This window comes from Aphelocoma coerulescens, chromosome 5, assembly GCF_041296385.1.
Source record: "Aphelocoma coerulescens isolate FSJ_1873_10779 chromosome 5, UR_Acoe_1.0, whole genome shotgun sequence".
In the NCBI taxonomy this organism is placed as follows: Eukaryota; Metazoa; Chordata; class Aves; order Passeriformes; family Corvidae; genus Aphelocoma; species Aphelocoma coerulescens.
The window spans coordinates 17,477,845-17,495,526 of record NC_091019.1 but is presented as its reverse complement, the minus strand read 5'-3'; the positions used below and the strand labels follow the sequence as shown (position 1 = coordinate 17,495,526).

The 17,682-nt window shown below is 43.0% G+C and overlaps 1 protein-coding gene across 1 annotated transcript; it reads left to right on the top strand.

Annotated features, from left to right (window-relative positions):
• On the top strand, positions 1 to 1,970 carry KCNJ11 (potassium inwardly rectifying channel subfamily J member 11). The gene has a single exon (XM_069016870.1). It carries the CDS (start codon positions 97 to 99, stop codon positions 1,297 to 1,299), a length of 1,203 nt encoding a protein of 400 aa, XP_068872971.1. The 5' UTR covers positions 1 to 96; the 3' UTR covers positions 1,300 to 1,970.
• Positions 1,971 to 17,682: the final 15,712 nt, after the last annotated feature.

The window sequence follows — 17,682 nt, the reverse complement described above, 5'->3', positions numbered from 1 at the left end:
GGCAGCTCCCGCGCCCCGGCGCACGCAGCCCGGCACTCCCGCACCCCCTCCGCCCGCCCCCGGCTGCCCGGGGCGGCGCGCAGCGGCGGCGGAGCCATGCTCTCGAGGAAGGGGATCATCCCCGAGGAGTACGTGCTGACCCGGCTGGCCGAGGATGTGCCGGATCACGCCCGGTACCGCGCGCGGGAGAGGCGGGCGCGCTTCGTGGGCAAGAACGGCGCCTGCAATGTGGCCCATAAGAACATCCGCGAGCAGGGGCGCTTCCTGCAGGATGTCTTCACCACCCTGGTGGACCTCAAGTGGCCGCACACGCTGCTCATCTTCACCATGTCGTTCCTCTGCAGCTGGCTGCTCTTCGGCATGGTCTGGTGGCTCATCGCCTTCGCCCACGGGGACCTGGACCACAGCACCCGGCTGCAGCGGGACCCCGCGGAGGGGGCGGTGGCGTCTGCGGCCGCCTTCGTGCCCTGCGTGACCAGCATCCACTCCTTCACCTCTGCCTTCCTCTTCTCCATCGAGGTGCAGGTGACCATCGGCTTCGGGGGACGCATGGTGACGGAGGAGTGCCCGGCCGCCATCCTGGTGCTGATCGTGCAGAACATCGTGGGGCTGGTGATCAACGCCATCATGCTGGGCTGCATCTTCATGAAGACGTCGCAGGCCCACCGCCGGGCCGAGACCCTCATCTTCAGCAAGCACGCGGTCATCGCCCTGCGGGAGGGCAGGCTCTGCTTCATGCTGCGCGTGGGCGACCTCCGCAAGAGCATGATCATCAGTGCCACCATCCGCATGCAGGTGGTGAAGAAGACCGCCAGCCTGGAGGGGGAGGTGGTGCCCCTCAACCAGATCGACATCCAGATGGAGAACCCCGTGGGGGGCAACAGCATCTTCCTCGTCTCCCCACTCATCATCTACCACGTGATAGATAAGAACAGCCCCCTCTACGACATCTCCCCCATGAACCTTCACCACCACGAGGACCTGGAGATCATCGTCATCTTGGAAGGGGTGGTGGAGACCACTGGCATCACCACTCAGGCCAGAACCTCCTACCTGGCGGATGAAATCCTCTGGGGCCAAAGGTTTGTGCCCATCGTGGCAGAGGAAGATGGGCGATACTCGGTGGACTACTCTAAATTTGGCAACACAGTGAAAGTGCCCACCCCCTCGTGCACTGCCAGGCAGCTGGAGGAGGACAAGAGCATTATGGACACCATGCCACTGTCCCCTAAAGGCACAATAAGGAAGAGGTCTGTCAAGCTAAAGCCCAAGTTTACCATAAGTGATGAGCCTTCCTGATGCCTTCTGACTGGGAAACTCTGTTAGGGCTTTGTGTCTGAAAAGATCTCATGAACTCAAAACACTGAGGTGGCCTCTAAGTTTTTTTTAAAATTCAGGTTGGTAGCACAAGGTATGTTCTGGTGTTATTTATTGTGGGGAAATCTAAAGCTAATTATATTTTTTTAAAGTTGTGAGAGATTTCAAGCAGAACTGGGAGTAGGGAAAATCATGGTCTGCAGCTTTAAATTTCAATTCAGACTATTTAATTGCACGATCATTCTGCATTGATTCAACTGCAGGTAATAACACATTTTCTCAAAAAGTAAATGTATATTTATCCTCAGAGATTGCAGTTTTTAGGGTCTTGCAGTGTTCGCAAGTCAGTAGTTTTTAACTGGTGGTTTTTTTCCTAACTTGAACAATCAATATAGCAAAATAAAATATTAATAATTGATAAAGTAGGCTGGATTTACATGATAACAAAAGGGTCAGACAATGACACAAGACCAGATCTGGAAGTGTCTATATATTATACTGTATGTCTCAAAGAAATTAACTGCTGGATTTGTGTCATCCATATTGTGTTGTATGGAGCCACTCCTGCCACATGCAGTATGAAATGTATTTGAATATTTACTTTTGTTTATTTTAAAAGCCTTTACACTTCCAAAATAAAACATTCAGGAATACCGTTTTGCACTGTACATTTCTGAGAGTAAGCAATGCTTTGCCTTTAAAAGAAGTAGCAGATAATACACAGTTGAAATGAATTATAAATAGGAAAAATTTTGCATTTTAGTTTCTAAATGAAGAGAAGCAACATTCCCCCTCCCCGAGCCACATGGCAATAAGACACTCAGTAGAAAAATTAACCTGTCCCTTGGGTCACGGTGAATTCTGCTAGATAATCAGGGAATAAAAATAGAATTACATATTTTGAATGAAAGGGCAGTGCTGAATGCTGAAAATATATCTGCATGCAGTAGGGAAAACCTCTTACTCCTTTCCCTTTTGTAAGAGAAGCCAAGGTTTTTGTGCTTAGGGGAAGGAGGGGTGTATAAGACAGCGTGGTCACTTCTGGGATGCTGTGTCACAAAACATACTCCTGCTGAGGAAATGATTCCCTTTCCAATCTCATCCTGACCTCCTTATGCAGCTGGTGCCTGCGTCAGTTTTTAGCTGAATCCAAGATCTGTCATTTACCAGCAAACATGAAGGAGCCATGTTCATTCTCTCGGTGCCACAGTGACAGCAGGAACAATTCCCCTTCACCCACAACTGCAAATCCACTCTCTGGAGATCCTGGTAACAGCAGCATGTTTATTTCTGCAGAGGGTTATTAGGAGACAGCACCAGTATTAACTGCATGGCAAACTGCCACCCAGGTAAAAAAAATGTAACGTCCAAATAAAACCTAAATAAGCATCACAGAACTGGTCCAACACCTGGTTGCACAGGCTGTGCAGAGAGGCACCAACTAACTTTAAACATAATAATTCAAGGAGGATCTAATGTCAAGTCTTGTGTGTTCTGTAGTTCACAACAGACACCTGAAATGGTTTGTGTTGGCAATAATATGGCAAATTTCTGATGCCTTGTCAATGTAACTATATGACAAACTCATTGAAAAGGGTAAGAAAACCTCCATAGTGACTGTGGAATATTTTCAGGCATCTATAATAAAAAATTGATGTTTGGGTGAAATCAAGTATTGGCTTAAAATTAAAAAAATATTTGTTATATTTTCACTGTTCATGCATTTCAGTTTGATGAAGCCTTATCAGACTGTCCGTTACAGGAATAAATGCCTGCTCAGTTTCCAAATCCCCAATACACCGATATTATTCTGTGAACAGCTCTGAAAATGTGATATGAGTTTCACAACAGAATGACAGTAAAACTAGCGTTAGCAAATAGCCAGCAAAGAAAATTTGGAAAGGCACATTTTATATTTGTAATCATACCCCCCCCCCGCAATTTTTTAAAATAGGGCATGATTAAATGCCTTACATGATTACATTTCTTCTGTAACACTGAGTTTACTTGTCACATTATTTTCTGGCTTTCCCTTTTACTTCCCCTGTTCTATCTCCCATTGCCTGTCAAAGGGCACTTACAGTAGAGCTCCCTGCATTTCCAAGGCACCTTTGTTCCTTTGAAAGTTCATTGTTCTTGATCACTTGCCACAAAACCACTGTTCAGTTCTCACAAGAGTCATACACAAAATATTAGTTGCCTTTTTGACTTGAAATGTTTGGTCTGTCCATAGTTTCCTTAGTGCCTTATTTCTATGTGTAAGATTCACTTTAAGGTCTTCTCATTAAACTTCCTCAGCTCTGCTTGCATTTTAAAGCTCTTCTCAAGATTTGACCTAAATGTGAAGCAGTTTCAGCAGCAATACCATGCAACTATTTTCAGGAACTGATGCAAGCTTCTTTTTGCCTCGGGGAAATCTGTGAAGCTGAGAGGTGGAAAATTCTCTTTGTTCCCTGTGAGATGGGAGGGGAAAGATGGGAAGAAACAGCTTCTGTTCACTGGGCTGCTGTCAGGACCATCTTTTATGTCACTTCTTTTTCAAAAATCTGCCTGATTTTTCTGAAGTCTTGCAACAAAGAGGCATCATAATATTATGAGGAAGGCAGGATTTGTGCTGTTAAAATCACCATAGTGAATAATTTGAATCAAAGTGCTGGTGATTTTGAATCTCAGGATTGTTGTGATATAAAATACTTCTGTTCTTTCACCATTTAAAATACTCAAAAGCATTTTGGGTGCAGAGCAAGGAAGGATGAGTATTTATTTTGTGCTAAGGATATTACACCTTTTGGGGGATCCTTTCATTTTGTCATTACTAAATATTTGGGAACACTGGTATCTGAAATTGTCCTCCCTCTGCTGACTGCCCCCATTCTGTGTAGGAAGGCTCTGAAGAAGGCGTCAGTGCTCGTTTTACACAGAAAAGTCCTCATTCTTAGCAGTGAGCAAGTGCTGTGTTTTCCATAGCTGAACTCAGCAGTGAGTGGGCTTTTGAACTTTCTTTCTCAGCCTACATCTGCTTTTTGGTAGGTGGTATCACAGTTTGGATCCTGCTGAGCAGCCAGGGAGAGCTGTGGCTCCCGTGTGTCCTCTGCACAGAAAGTGGTGTGAGGGAAGCTGGAGGCTACATCACCTGCTCGGGGCTTGCCCTGGCTGAGGTGTGGACATGGACACGAAAAATAGGAAGTGTAGGTTTTGTGATGTGACCCAGTGATGAGTTTCCGCTGTGGCAGAACCAACTGAGTCCATGGAATTGCCTTTCTGTGCTTCAGGAGAACATTCTGAGTTTGTACTCACAAGTTCACACTGTTTAGTGCTTTCGAATTGGAGTTTGTGGAGCTGCTTGGACGGAGAGAAGGATCACAGAGCTGGTTAATCAGAAAGGGAGGCTGGAGAATGCTTATCTTATATGCTGTAGTTTTAAAATACTTGTAGTGACTGCTGGTGAGCCACTGGGCATCTCAGTTCATGCTGCATTTCCTAATGAAATCAAAACATATGTATACAATATTAGATTATAACTAGGTCCGACTTTCTCTCTTTATCCCTCAAGGCACGTAAATCCAGTGTTATAGCACTGTGCTTCAGCAGGACATGTCCCTATGAAATAGATACAAGCCACAAATTAACTAATGAGGTGGCATTATAAGGCAAAAGAGAGTCAGGGACACAAAATAAATACATTTAAAATCCAGAAGTTGCACAGTGTGAAGACAATGTCAAACAGTAATAAACTATCTTATTTTGAAGCACCAGTGAAGGTGTGACGATGCTGAGATGAGTGATCAGAGACCTAAAAAACAGATATGAGAGGCTGGAATGAGAGTATTTAACAAGGCCAAGGTCTAAATGCTAGCACAGATTGACAACAGGGTCAATGTCAAAATTCAGGCTGCCCTGTAAAGCGAGGCTGCGGGCTGGGCATGATCAGCATTGCTCAATCCAGTGGGTAAATATTGGTGCTTGTTGAACAAGGTACGAGCCACAACAGAGCCCTGCTGGAAGCAGTGCTAGGAGGACTTGTTGGGGTCTGACCCTTGTGGTTAGTTATGTATTAATAGTTAATAATATGAAACTAACAAGTAATCAACAGTTCTTTGAAAACTGAATTTGTTTCTTGGTGTTTTCCTTCCTTTTCCACTCTTTGTACCTCAGTCACCCCTGAAGGTGATTAGTGTAGGTGTGCTAGCACAGATTGCTTTTATTTGGGACAAAGCACAAGAGTGTTTTGGGGAGTAAAATACAAAATTAAAATAGACACTAGAAACGCACAAACTTCTATGAAATTGCCAAGCTCGTAACTTTCACAGTGATTACTTTTACAAAGCATGGAAATATATTCCTAGGAACTGGAAATTGATAAACCACCATGGATTTATGCTTTCTGTTGTTCATTTTTCAGGTCTGTGTGGAAGGGAAGTGGTTTAGCTCGTCAGATTAGGGTTGAGGAGAAGAGTTTAAGGTTCAAAATCACTGCATTTTAGGCTCCCTGGTTACACCTTCCCCTCTCCCTGTGCTCAATGTCCTGCTGATGTTCCCACTAAAAGTGTGCAGGGTAAGTGCTCTTTGCAGGGCATGTTCCCATGTGGCACTTCATTCATCCAGGGCCAGCTGCACCATTCCAAGGTGGGCATCTCCAACCCAACAGCCCTGATCCAAGCATCCTGGAAGGCAGCAGAAAAATACCCACCCATTTCAGTGTATTTTTGGACCAACAGGCATAATCTGCCAACCTGCTGGAAGCACGTGCTGCAGCAGAGAGAGGGATTTTCTCCTCCCTGCAGCCCTTCCTCGAGCAGAGGTGCTGCTGGAGGTGAGAAGAGCCTTGTGAGGGGAGGCTGTGGGGGAGCTGGACGCGAGCGGGCGCAGGGCCGCGTGCTCAGCGTGGCTGGGGACTGCCTGACTGCCTGTAACCAGTGACTCAGTGCTCTATTTTTGATCCAGCAAGGGGAGAAAGATACGTGATACAAACCTCCACACCACACTAAGGAGAACTATTAAAAGAGCAGAAGACATTCTTGAGAGGCTGCAGATACTGCTCTGTCCTGCTCTGAGCACTGCTGGGTGCCTGCAGAATATGCTGCGTGTTCTTGTGGCTTACGCTCCTGTTTTAATTTGTAGCATGACTTTAATGAGTTATAACAGGCAATGACTCAGTTTAAACAGAATTTTCAAAAATCAGAACCTGCAGCTCCTCTTTGCCATTTGCCTCTGCCGACCTTTGTGCCTGCCTTACTCAGGAGTTTAAATGCAGGTGACACCACCCTGTGAGGTTTCCTAACCAGCCCCCTCACTGCAGAGCTGAGCAGCATTAAATGGCAATCCCAGCAGAACTGGAGGGGGGCCAAGGGGTACCTCGTGACAGTAGCCCCACAGAGAAACATGTCTCCTCTCTTCCCTCACTGGGAGTAGGGCTGCCACCCTTTCCCTCCTCTAGCTGTAATTTCTACATTAGCTGTTCCTTGTTCATTCACTATTTTAAGTGGCAAGTACTTACTTATAAGTTTTGCCTTTTCTTTTTGCCCAAGACAGGGGAGGCACAGGATATAAACACCATTATTGTTGTTATATTCACAATAATATTATTCCCAAATGGAGTTGAAGAACTGAAATTGGCAGTGAGCATCAGTGCCAGCAACAGGAACCTTGGACTTCCATGAACTTCAACTCCAGCTCCCATTTTAATTCCTGGGCCTTCAAATCCAAGATAGCTTGCCAGGGAGTTCATTAGCACCAGGATGTCCCTGTTAGGGCTGGGCACTATTAGGTTAATGGGGTGGGCAGCTGACTCAAATAGTCTCTGGTGGGGCCTTTGCTGTAATAGTGATGCTGTTTCTCGGCTTCAGCATCTCCTGGGAACTTCTTCCTCTGCTTTGTGAGTAAAAATCTTGTTTTCTTTCCTTTTCTCAAGCTTGAGAGAATATGACCCTTTGTATTGTATTGTGTGCATATTGTATAATCCTTTTTGCTAAGGCATTTGAATTTCTTGAATGTTTATGTCATGGTCTTGCCATGTGCCTGAAAGGAGGTTGTCGTGAGGTGAGTATTGGTCGCTTTTTCCCAGGTAGCAAGGGACAGGACAAGAGTAAATGGCCTCAAGTTATGCCAGGAGAGGTTTAGACTGGATATTAGGAAAACTTTCTTCATTGAAAGGGTGCTCAGGCATTGGAACAGGCTGCCCAGGGAGGTATTTAAAAGCTGAGTGGATGTGGTGCTGACTGACCTGGTTTAGTGTTGGACTTGGCAGTGCTGGGCTAACGGTTGGATTTTCTGGTCTTGATGCTCTTTTCTAACCTAAACAATTCTTTGATCACAAGTTCTCACTCTCTCCTGGTGAGTGTATGCTTATAGCAATGGGCAAAATAAAGTTGTTAAATCTACTTTAGCTGTATGGCTTGAGGAATGAAAGTTAGCAAGGTGATGCTTCTTTCACGGAATAGGTGGAGAAAAGAGGCAGTGAGATGAGCGGGAAGATCAGAGCAATGTTACTGCAAAATGCATGGATTTTGGTGGAGTAGAGTGCCCAGGGAGCAGCTTCCTTGCATAAAATGATGGCAAATTCTGAGGGTAATTCCTTACCTGAGGGTAAAGAAGCTGCCCAGTGATGTTTAGAGGGTGACTGCTGCTCTCTGGGTGTGCCCATCACTGAGCACACCGGGGTGGCTCCATCTGCAAGAACTAATGGCTGGCTACACCTACCATGGAGAAAGCTCATGCTTACTGAGAATTTATCTAAATTACAGGCAGTAAACAGATATTTTTCCAAAGTCAGTAGCTGTCTTTAGAAGTGACTTTGTAGGAAGTAGCTGTTATTTTCTTCTATCTTCACAGATTTTCTTCTATCAAATGTTGCCTGGATATTCTACACTTAGAAGCCACCTGCTTTGCTAAATGGATGCTTTTGATAGTGATATTTGATTATTTGGTTTGAAAGGTTGTTCTTTCATGTTTCCTTTTTTAATTACCCCAATGTTGTTATTAATTTAATTGAATCTTTTTCCTGCTTACTTTGCTCATTGCTGTATGTAGCCTGAAAAGCATGTTGTGCTCTTGTTTAAGGAGAAAAATAGAACTAAAAGTTCCCCAGCATGCCATAGCCCTGTGACCCATGGTCAGAAGTCTTGAATTACAATATTACCATTCAAGGTATTTCAGTGGTATCACAAGTGTTTCTACTCTTATGTGCACCTCTGTGTTCACTGAAGAGTCCATTTTCTTTTCTAAGTGGAGCTGAGTCTAATTTTGAAATTTGTGTTTCCTTAAAAGTCTCATCTTCAGTAGGAACTCACATCTGAGCCTACATTCTTCACTCTGTTTTCTTGTTGCAAGTTCTATAGAAGATTAAACCAGACCGATCCTCATCCAGTCCTTATTTGCTACTTTTTTTTTTCCAAATGGGAATAGTCCCTTAAAGCAGGTAACTAAACTCACCCAGTTTCTGTTCCTTCCATACACCCAGAACTGAAGTGTCCCATCACAGTAGCCTTTGGATGTGCAGCAATGCCCTTTTATCTTCAAAGTGGGAACTGCTTCTTGGCTAGATGGGGCAGAATTGTTTATTTTATTTTTTCAGAAGGAAGTGAATAAATGTTTTGGCAGCAAAGCCACTCCATAAGTGTGTCACATTGGCCAAGAGGTTTGTGTTTTACTATTAAAATGGTAATTTCCACATTTCACTGATGTCCTGTAACATTAAATAACTACCTGAAGAGACAAGTATAAAGATAAGACTCCCTGCTGCCTTGTTCCCATTGTTTGGACTTGGCCTTGAGCAGGCCCAGTGTGAAACTTGTGTGTTCTAAACTCTGTCTCTGGACTGCTAGAGATCCCTTACCTTCAGCTGACTTTCATATGAAAAAAAAAACCTGCTTGGTTTAAAAACTATTAATATTAACCCAGAGACAACTTCTTTGGAGGTGATGGATCATATAGATTCTGCCTCTTTCTTCCCATTCCACATGCATGTTGCTGATCCCAAACCTGCAGTTCTGTAGGCAATAGAGGGTCAAGTAGCTGCTGGATCCTCTCACTTACCGTATTGTGCTCAGGAGTGATATCATCAGAATGGCCTTTACAGTTTTGTTCTGCTCCAAAATGATACAGATTTTATGTGCCTTTGATTTGCTGTTTAGCAGACAGTTTATTAGCAGCCCTGTTGGCTTCTTCTACAAAGCAGGAAGGAATTAAGTTAATTGTAGTAGTAATGCTCTTATACTGATCTGTCATAAAGGGAGTTAGTGTATGCATAGAAAAATCCACAATCTCACATTAAAAAGTATTTCCCAATTTACACCAGTCCACAAAAATTCTTAGTACTCATTACTCAGTATCCAGTGATCACTGCTTTTCTCAGAGAAACTGCTCCATAGTGTGCGAAATTCAACAGATATCATCTTACTGACTTAAAAGCATCTGGATGTGGTTCAGAGAATGCCTGGCTAAAATGGTGTGCTGGCACTCATGTTTCATTCATTTTCCTGAAACAGTTTAAATAAATGAAAAAATACTGATCAGCAGTTGTTGAGAGGTTTGACTTGGTCCATAGCAAGTTAGAGGTGTTAGCTCGCTTTTGATGTTTACTTTGTAGCTACAGCTCATTCATTGCAAGAGTGGGGTGGAAAACTGAAAATTTTCACAATTTTCTGACATACAGAAATACTTGCTTGAAGATATGATCTCCTTTAGGGTAAGACTCCAGTACCTCTAATAACTTTGTGGGATCTCTTATTCCTTTATTCAGCCATTCTAAAAGAGGCTTGGGTGTTTGCAAACTGGTACCCAAGTTTAACTAACTTCTAAGAGGTAACAAACAATTATAAAATAATACAGTTTGCCTGCAAGAGTGAGTTGATAGGCTTGTTCTAAACGTGTTTGATGTTTTGAGGTACAAAATGTGATATGGAAAGTCCAAGACACACAGTCCTATTGACTGATTTCTGTAGGAATTTCTCATCCCATGGAGACAACAGAAGAGTTTGCTAAAGCAAGAGACAAAGTCTTTCTTTAAAAAGCTGCTGCAGTAAAATACTCCTGGGACACTGAGCCAAGGGTGATTTATTGCAGAGGGAAGAGTTGCACCACAGCAAAAGAGTGTGTGTCTTGGGGTTTGGGTGCTCTGCTCCTGGGCTCAGTGGGACACTGCACTTACATATGTACACACATAGTGTGTCACAATGCATAGATCAAAAGGGAGAAATGTTGTTCCTTCTTAAAGGGTGTTTTCAAAGTTTTTTTCCTGGCAGCAGGAGCATGACCAAAGCATGACTCTTATCAACATGATAGCAATTAAGCACTTGACTTGAGCCAGGCTGTTTTCAGCCCAGTCACCATCATCCACCAACTAAAATTTTCTTTATTTTGCTACAGAAAAAGAAGATTTATAGTTTGAGGACAAACTAGTTAAGAAATAAACTCCAAGAAAAGGTTTGATGGTAACAGTCCTCAAGCATGAAATGCAAAATCTATACTTCTTTCTAGCCTCTAGGATTTTACAGAAGGGTAAATATGAAATTACATCTTGTGGTTGAGAGGGGAGAAGGAAAGAGAAATTGTTCTGTCCGTTGTGATCTCGTGGGAAGCAAATTGGTGGTGGAATGGCTGGATTAAAGGTAACCTCAATTTGTGGCTATTAATTTTTTTCCCCAACCACTTTACTTTCAGCATTTCATAGTGGGGAATATAACATTCTTCACTCACTTGAAATAAAACAATTCAAGTAAAGCAAAAACCCAAGTAAAATACCACTTTGTTGGAGCTTTTGTAGAGACTCTCAATAGCAAAAATAACATGCCAGGTGAATAAATCTTGTGGAGCACTGCATGGATTCATTTGATAGAAAGCTACAGCCAGGGTCTCCTGGGCTGAACTGTGCTTGCACAGTGGCTCAGGAGTTACACCTTCCTGGCCCAAATGACTCTGTACAACTGAAACAAAATTATTGTCCCCTGCAAATTGCATCAAACAGTGCTCTGTACTGCCCTTACAGTGAGAGAACTCGTAGATCTATTATATGTACCTGAGAACTTTAGAAATGTCTTTTTTTTTTTTTTTAATAGGTTTCTCCAGACTTTGTACATTACTTTGAAAACAACTTTTCGTTTGTTTCCTTTTTGGGGGTTTGCTTTTTGTGGTTTTTTTTTTTTTTTTTTTGTTTTTGTTTTTGTTTTTGTTTTGTTTTGTTTTGTTTTGTTTTGTTTTTTTTGACAAATTTGAAAGCTGTAGTGTTATCTGAAGCACAGGATATAGGTAGAAGCAGTTGCCTGAGTGGCCCAGTAGCTCTTGTCTGACATTATCCTTGATTATATCCTCCTCCAATAACCACTGAATTTGAATCTCTTTAGGTCAGAAACCATTTACTCTCTGCACACAGACACAGAGAGACTAGAGAATACTTCCTACTGCTAGATAAGCAGATGAAGATGTGAAAAGGAGGTGGAAGAAACTTGATTATTTAGGTCTTGGTATTTGTATATTTGGTTATTTATACAGGAAGCAAGAGGAATTCAGTCTCAGTAAGAAATAGGAAAAATAATGTTATTTGACAGCTTAAACACTGCTAACCTCTAGTTCTCTGGCTATGAAAATGCATTTATTTATATTAATTTAGTACTCATCCAACTACAAGGCTTCTGTAACAAATGTACCATGTAATTACATATTTTATTTTCCCTGGCTTATGAAGTTCTCGGCTTCTCCTTGCTAGTCCTTCTTGTGTCCCTGAAACAGCCATGCCAGCACAATTTGAAAACTTAGGAACTACAAATTACAAGTGGTTTCCCTGCTGCAGAAGGAATAATCTATTTATTTTCTCTTAAAGGGTCAGTCTCATCCTATTAAAATATGCTTCCTCAGGAAAACACTTCACAAACTCCAAGAGCTCTTTTCCCTTTTTTTTTTTTTTTTCCTTTTTTCTTTTTAATTTTCTTGTAAGAGTTTCTTAAAACCTTTTAAGATATAGAGACCATTGCTCAGTGGATTAGGCTTTCTGACTTTTATAGGGTAGACAGGAATACAGATGCCATGGACACTTTGAAATTCTCAGGCCAGCTCTGTTTTTTAAACTTAATCTAGTCCTCAGGCTAGATTTAGATCTACATCTACATTTTTCTTCCTTTTTAATGCATTGGTTTGCAAGTGCAGTGCTCTGTAGGTGTCTCGTAGTGGGACAATCAGGTCTGTGTGGGATTCTATTTGGGTTTTTTCTAAATACTTTATTAGTTTGTGACAAATCCTGTGAAATCTTATCAGGAGCAGTACTTTTGTTGCTCCTTAGGTCCAGCCCTCTCAAAACTCTCTATTTCTGGTGTGTCAGTGCTTGTAAATCTGGACATCCAGGACACAGCTGCACTGACCTCCCTCCAGGGCAGACACAGAGCCAATTTGACTCATGGCAGAGCTAACATGGGTTTAAAGGCAGTGTGTCTTCTCCAGGTGTTTTCAAGTGGACCAAAGAGAAAAGCACAAACACCCTGCCCAAAGGGCACAGGATAGGAGAGTCACCTTGCAAACTGAGAGGATTTCCTTGTAGTACCTTTGAATGTGCAGCATCAGCAATGAGCTGTGTGGTTGTGAAAATGGAATTTGATTGTCTTTGCAATGCAGTTTTGTCTCCAGCAGCAAGTTAAAGATCTTTGTCTTTAACTTCAAAGGATCGTTCTGAGGGCAACTCATCATCTTTTTGCCTAAGGAGTTCAATTCCCTCAGGAAAGAGGAAATGGGCTGTGCAAGTTGAAGACCCTTCACAGCAGCTGGCATTAAGCATTGCACTGCATCCAGCTCTGGTGGGGCTACAAAAGCAAATCACCAGATTTTTATACATTTTTATCAAGATAAGGGAGCGCAGCAAGGTGCTGATTGAGGGTGTCCCCCTCTCCCAGACACTGAGGACCATGACCCCCAGAATGCTGGAAGTCCATAGCACAGGCAAAAAGAAGAGGCTTGGGGAAGGATGGGTTTCATGGTTGCACCCTCTGCAGATGTTGAATTCCTCTGGAGAAATACCCAAGATGTGTTTGCTTTTCCTAGCTAGGGAGATCTAGTGGCTGTGACCGACAGGGCATGAAAGTCCCATTCTCCTCTGTGTGTGCCTGAAACTGAAAAGCTTTCAGATCCCCCTGGTTCTTAAGCAGAATTGCTTTTTCTTCTCCTGCAGCACTGCTTTGTGTGTCAGAGGAAAATGTGTACCTTCCTTTCTTGCAGATACTTTGGATAAGAAGTTGTAATAGTAATGGTTTGGGATGAAAGCCCACAAGCTGGTGATTCAAAACAGCTCCTTCCAAAGGCTGCTTTTCTGTGCTTCCTTTGAACACTGCTACTTTTTGGGGAGCTGGAAGGAAAACAAAATACCCTTGTTTGTGCATTCATGCTTACCCCAGGAGTGGGACAGCCTGCTCATCTTCTGGGCAGCCTTGAGGAGCTATGTGAGAAGTGAGCTGCATCTTCAGAGTTTGTTTGTTTTTTTTTTTTCCCCCCCCAACTCACAAACATGAGGCAGTTCTTCACTTTACTAAGGTTTAGGTAATGGACTGTGAAAGTGCATTAAAGAGTTTTATTGCTTTAAAACATGCAATTACTTTCCCTTAATTGAAAAGCTGCAATTATTTAAATAGCCTTTAGTCCACCAGTGTTGCCAGATATGTGACTGAGAGTCAGCTAAAGCCAGGCAGCCTCCAAGGGCTGTTCTCTGTGAATTTGTTTGTGAAAGGGTTATTTAGATACATAAGTTTGTCACACTTTAATAATAAAGAAACCGTGTCATCAAGCAGTTGGGAGTTACCACTTCGAAGTTCTACTGATGACACCTGCACATCAGGCATGAGCAGGATGATGTGCATTAGCCATTTTTTGGGTCAAACTGCATCTGTTCAGCCAGTCATTTGTGGCAGCATGTGAATGCACTGCTTGTAGTCCCAGTGCTGTTTTTTCCCTGTTTCATAACTACTGTGTTGCAATTTGGTTTTGAGGTTTTTTTATTTGTTTTGGGGGTTTTTTTGTTTCATTTTTAAATTTAAATAAATGTTCTGTGCACACTTGATGCCACCCTGGCTTTGTCCTGAGGAGCCCAAGGGACATCTGAAACATTTAGGACACGTCTAGACTGAAAGCTGAGCTGTGATGAAACATGCATGAGCTGGCAGGGCCCAGGTCTGCAGTGCCACGTCAGGCACAGATGGCTTAGCAATCTCCAGCCCAACTGCAGCTGCCAAGGAATTAAAGGAAAACTTTTGCTTTTAAGTAAACGGGAGCAAAGGCATGTGAGTGTTGCTTTTGGGAGCTGGGGTTAAAATCACAGTAATGGTAAGGAGTATTCCAGGGCTGGCTGCAGTCAGTCAGCCTTCCCGTTGTCCTCAGAATAAAATCATCTGCAGGAACAGTTTTCAGTGTAGAAATTGTAATAGAATCAGAATTGAAATTTAGACACTGGAAACCACTGATGTGGTTGATAGTGCTTAACGTAAAGGAAAGCTCAGCCCAAGGGGCAGACAAGCAGATGTTAATCCAAAGACTGAGGCAACTAAAATGCAACTTGGGACCAGTAAATAATTAATGGATTAATTAATAAAGACTATTATGGTGATACTGTCATTATCTGTAGATCGAAGTAAATCTACTCATCAGGATGGATAATTGGCTGGTTATTTTTCTCATCTGAAAACAAGGTAGAAAGTTAAAATACAGATAGTAATTTAGACTATGAATAGTCTGTGTGATTTTTTAAATTTCCTTCACACTTTATAATACTCAGTGAACACAAATAAACAAATATTTACAGCACTTAATTTTCCTCTTGTTAAAAAGTAAAATACATTAAAAAAAGGTTTTTAGGTGAAGATTTATAAAACTATTGTAGTTGCAATTGAGCCATGGCTTTATATGCAGTGAGCAGCATGGCACTGAACAGAGACAATTAAACTAGGGACACAGGGAAACTCTGCTCATAAATTTAAGGTGTGCCAGGATGACAACTCCTTATTCCTTTATCTGAGTTCTCATATTTAGCAGGACGATTTTTATGAGTTTTCTTGGCTGTTCATTGGTGATCACACTTCCCCTGGGAGCTTCAGAGACCAAGTGAAGCAGCATCCCTAAGCTGGCTTTAAAATATGCAATTTTTACCTTTGGAACTCCTGAGGGAAAAATAACTTGCCATCTGCTTCCAAAGAAGCTGTTTCCTGAGCCAGCCTCAGGAGTGACCATGAGCTGGTGCCTGTGTAATCCTGTTTTCTCCAGAAAAAGTACAGGTGTTGCCTTTTTTGTTTCACTAACACATAGGCTTCTACCCTAGGACTGTGGTTTCAAGGTATTAAGTGTAAACAGCAGCTTTTCACGGTCAGTATCTTGGGGTTTTAAATACCAGCTAATCCTCATATTGTTCCCCAGTTGTGGTTTACTGCACTCGGAGATGAAGCCTCGTACAGAGGTGTCTATTCAGGAAAATCATTAGCTTAGTGCTCATTTGCACGTTCAGGGTCTCTTTCAAAAAGAAACAGCATGGTGTAAGGAATGCGCTTTGTAGAAGGAAAGTAAAAAAAAAAGGCCCTTTTGAAATATGGCAGCTGCCGTTGTTTGGCTTTTGAGGGATCATTCCGTTTTCAACATCCTGCTTTATTTATGCCGCCACCCTGCTTCTTAATCGGCTCCGGCGAGGGCTGGGTAATCCTTGTCTTGAGACTCCCTCTAGTGAGGGGATGGTGCTCGTTCGCTGAGGGATCCTCGTGTGCTGGGGCAGGTGTTGGATCACTTCTCCGCGGTACTCAGAGCCCTGCCAAGGTCTGCGCAGCCTGTGGGACTGGCGGGGGCTCAGGAACTCCTCTCACGGCTGCTGGAGTTTGCAGTGCCTTGCTGTGAATGGAAATTCCGTGCACAGGAGTTGGCTGAGGGCTCCATGGCTCAGCAACCCATCCTCTCCTCCTAAGGGGTGGGCCCTGGATTTGGGAATTGGGGTAGTCCGGGATGAGCACAGTGGAGTTAGAGGGCTGCCTGTGCCTCCATCCCACTTTCTGCCATGTCCCTGGGGAGAGGGAGCACAAAAATGGAAGCCGTCTTCTCAGTGTATTATTAACAGCAATGATAAGATAGTGAGAGAGGGTGTGAAATGAGATATTGAAGGGGAAACGGTGCATTGTAGGCACTGGCACCTTCTTTAACACAGAAATGGCTCAGTGGGTGGTTTCCCGGGAGATCCCAGCTGTGAGCCATTATGTGTTTGAGGCAGTACACGTTTGAGTAAATAAACGTCGTTTGCACGGGGACTGAGCAGCAATTGCAGTGCAGTCACTCAGACTAAGAGCTGCTTGAATGGATGGAAAAGGAGCCAAGAATGGAGAGGTCAGTTCTGGAGTGCTGCTCTATCCCTGCCTCTTTCACTGAAAAATACACCAGCTTAAGAAACTGGGTTATCTCTGAAAAATTTCTTTTCCCTCACTGGTATTGTACTTTACCACACAAGCAAATAGGTAGGGTGTTATTGAGCACGGTTTTTGATAGTGTGATTATAAAAACTGTTACTATTGGATATAGCTGGATTCTGGCAAGTGTACCTTTAAGGCATTAGGCAACATCAGGGTAACTGTAGGTGGCTTTGATATTTGCTGTCTGTGGATGCATAAATAATAGGACTCAAACTCATTCCCTCTTTTCCCACTATGTAAAAATAAACAATGCATTTTTAGAAATGTAACTGAACTACAGTCAGTGTTGCTGTTTTCAGATGGAACTCTCATTTCACAGCCTTGGTACAACTGGGACCAGCCTTAGGGACAGCTCTTGGCATCTGCTACCTACTTTTGGATAAATCACCAAAGGACAAGCCCTAGTCCAAAGCTTCACTTCTTTGCATATCCCATCATATTTTTCCTAATCCACATACATTTACAAGATGGAGAATTTTGATGTGGCTGGATATGGCATCACATCCTGTGGGTGTCAAGAGACATCTTGCCCCAGCCATTCTCACATCCTGAAGTGGCCAACACCTGGCCACGAATGCACAATCTCTAGGCACAGAATGCAACCTATAGAAAGATGTTTTACTAAGCCTATAGGTGCTTCACCTTCTTTGGGATTTCTGTTTTGAATGTGAACACGTCAGGGAAGTGTCGGGTGGTGTTACGAGTTTGTAATGCTGTGGCACAGTAGGATTTTAATTAGTTTTGTACTTTTATGAATATAGAAAACTGAGCATTTGAGTGCCTAATTAGTGAATAGCTACTGCAGTGAGGCAGCTGGTGCCAGGGAAGAACACATGATCTCTTACATCTTGTTTTAAATTCACACCTTTCCAGAAAGCAAGAAGTGGAGTGCAAACAGGAACGACTTCTAAGGCAAGGGCTTCAGGGTGACCTAAGTGTGGCCTGTCACTACCTG